The sequence below is a fragment of the Dendroctonus ponderosae genome, unplaced genomic scaffold, assembly GCF_020466585.1.
Source record: "Dendroctonus ponderosae isolate FM_Combo_2020 unplaced genomic scaffold, Dpon_F_20191213v2 Dpon_F_20191213_3, whole genome shotgun sequence".
NCBI lineage: Eukaryota > Metazoa > Arthropoda > Insecta > Coleoptera > Curculionidae > Dendroctonus > Dendroctonus ponderosae.
The window spans coordinates 14356450-14358938 of record NW_026018508.1 but is presented as its reverse complement, the minus strand read 5'-3'; the positions used below and the strand labels follow the sequence as shown (position 1 = coordinate 14358938).

The 2489-nt window shown below is 39.8% G+C and overlaps 1 protein-coding gene across 2 annotated transcripts in view; it reads left to right on the top strand.

Moving 5' to 3' along the window:
* Nucleotides 1-185: 185 nt before the first annotated feature.
* Nucleotides 186-2489, top strand: part of LOC109537503 (zinc finger protein ZFP2) — a 4292-nt gene continuing 1988 nt past the window's right edge. Inside the window, exons 1-5 of one of the 2 annotated variants that reach the window (XM_019904275.2) lie at nucleotides 186-861; nucleotides 910-1149; nucleotides 1329-1434; nucleotides 1482-1580; nucleotides 1638-1835. In XM_019904275.2, the coding sequence (XP_019759834.2) occupies nucleotides 598-861; nucleotides 910-1149; nucleotides 1329-1434; nucleotides 1482-1580; nucleotides 1638-1835 (907 nt within the window). In that variant the 5' untranslated portion in view covers nucleotides 186-597. The remainder of the gene's footprint in view (nucleotides 862-909; nucleotides 1150-1328; nucleotides 1435-1481; nucleotides 1581-1637; nucleotides 1836-2489) is intronic. The other variant, XM_019904276.2, reaches the window with a different exon arrangement.

The following is a 2489-nucleotide window of genomic DNA, read 5'->3' as shown; positions in this document are numbered from 1 at the left end:
CACTGTCAGTTTAATAACGCAATGTGTTATAAAATTGTTGAAAAGTTTATCAGATCTACAGATGCACCCGGACTAAGAGAAAAATGTCGAATTCAAAGTGCATTTGTGCGTCTCAAGCCTCAGGCGCGAAGAGGCCGGAGTGGGAGCGTGGAAAAATCGGTTCACCCTCCCATAAAAAGTTATCACTTCAAAAATCCTAGTGCATGGTTAATTAAATCATGACTGTTTGCATGGAGAAACATCAAGTCTAAATACTGGGAAATCAAGCATTTTTATTTAGTTTGCGTTATATTTAAAATTGTTGCCACCATGCCATTAAAAGTGTCTCGGTAGAATTAGCACATAAAAACGTTGAAAAGTTAGATATTTCTCCCATCCAGCATCCAAAAAACCGCGACATTGCGACAATAATCCAGCCGGTATTAACAATATATCAAATAAAACTTGGCAAAATCTTAACAAAAATCCAGGTTCCTAAATTTAGCCCAGTGGCCGCTAAACGCGCGCTTCCATGCGACTTAAAAATAGCTCAGAAAATTAATAAACATCTCTCGTGTTCCACAAGAGGTTTGCTCTGCGGTGGGAAAAATCGGGAAAATGTTGTTATCGTGCCCCTTGTGCTCCAAGCCCCATTTCGAAGGGGTGGATTCCCTGCGGACGACCTTAGTCAATGTTGCCACGGCCCCGTTGACCTGTCCAGTTTGCCAGGAAACGCTCAAGGGCTTGGACAAGTTAACAATCCATCTATTTGGACACGTTAATAGTGCGGCTATTTCCTCCAAAGGCTACAGCCTTAGTGCCTGTGAAGATCAAAGCCTTAACGCAGTGAAACTTGATCATCTGAGCACAACCACCGAAGAAGTAAGTTTTACTGGAATTTAATTGGGTGATTGAATAGTGGATTTGCAGGATTCAAGCCCTGCCCTGGTCACATTGCCAAGCCCTTCAGAGTTAGTAAGCGTTCAGAGTGAGGAAGTGCTGGCCTGCGATATCTGCAGCTTTACCTTCATGGACAGGAATATTTTGGAAATGCACCAACAACTGCTGCACCAAACGTCTGCAGATGAAAAGACTGGGAAGTGCAGTTATCATTGCCATTTGTGCAGCAAACGATTCAGGATGAGAGGCAGTCTTATGGTGCATCTTCGAGTAAGTGAACTTTTGGGTCTCGAATTTTTTGAAGCAAAATGAGCGGGCTTTTCCTCATTGGTACGGTTGCGAATAAGGTAAAAAATCGAATAAATTTCAGATTGCCAAAAGAACTAGTCCAAATAAGAATATCGAATCTGATGCGAAACTACATTAACGTTAATTTCTGTTGTTGGCAGGTTGCTCACTACGGCTTCACCAACCATATAAATCTGCCTCCCGATTTGCTGAATAGAGCCGAAAGTGGTTTAAGCGACTCACTGGAACCAGACGGGATGAATAAGAGTGCGTTTTCAATACATATTTTCAAGTACTCGTAACGTATTTTTTAGGTCTCAGGGCGCAAGATTTTAAGCAATGGAGCTGCGATGTGTGCGCCAAAATGTTCACAACGAAGTATTTTCTGAAGAAACACAAACGATTGCATACTGGTAGGTTGGGGAGTCCATCGAGTGCAGCTTTATTTGCAAGAAAATGTCCATTTGCAGGTGAAATGCCGTATTCTTGCACAATCTGCAATAAGTCCTTTACATTTCAACAGTCCTACCACAAGCACATGCTCTATCATTCCTCCGAGAAACCGTACGTTTGCAACGAATGTGGGCGGGCGTTTAAGGAACATTCCACTTTGCAGAATCACGCAAGGATTCATTCTGGAGAGCGTCCGTTTGGATGTGATATATGCGGCAAGTATACCTACCTCCCAGATAGCATTTGATATTCTATGAATATCCCAGAATGTTCAAAGAATATACAAAACATTGCGGGAATATCCTGGGAATATACATGGTTGAACATTTCTAACATAAATGTTCGTGGAATATACATGCATGTATATTCATCAAAGTTCATAAAAAGTATATCCTAGGTATGTACATATTGGGTATATGTGCAGATGAACATGCCAGGTATGTACATATTGTGTATATGCGCAGGTGAATATACCTAGTATGTTCAAAACAAATATTCCTGTAATATCCATGAATGTATATCTACGGTATATTCCAAATTGATTGAATATAAATTTTGCGTGCCCGCAGCGGAATAGTAAGGGCATGTAAAAGTAAATCTTCTTTCTACTAAAACCTGAGACCCTTATGAAATACTGAAAATATGGTGTTTTGATTAACAAATTAACAAAATTTATCGAAAACTAATTTTGCGTGCCCGCAGCAAAAAAGTGAGGGCACGTACAACAGTTTATATGAACTTTTCTTTTTAAATGCGTCAACGTTATAATTTGATTGGGCAATATTAATAAAATTTCTATATTACTCAAATAAATTTATCCGGAGCTAACAGTTCCCACCCTATGAAATTCAAACAATTAAAATGCATAT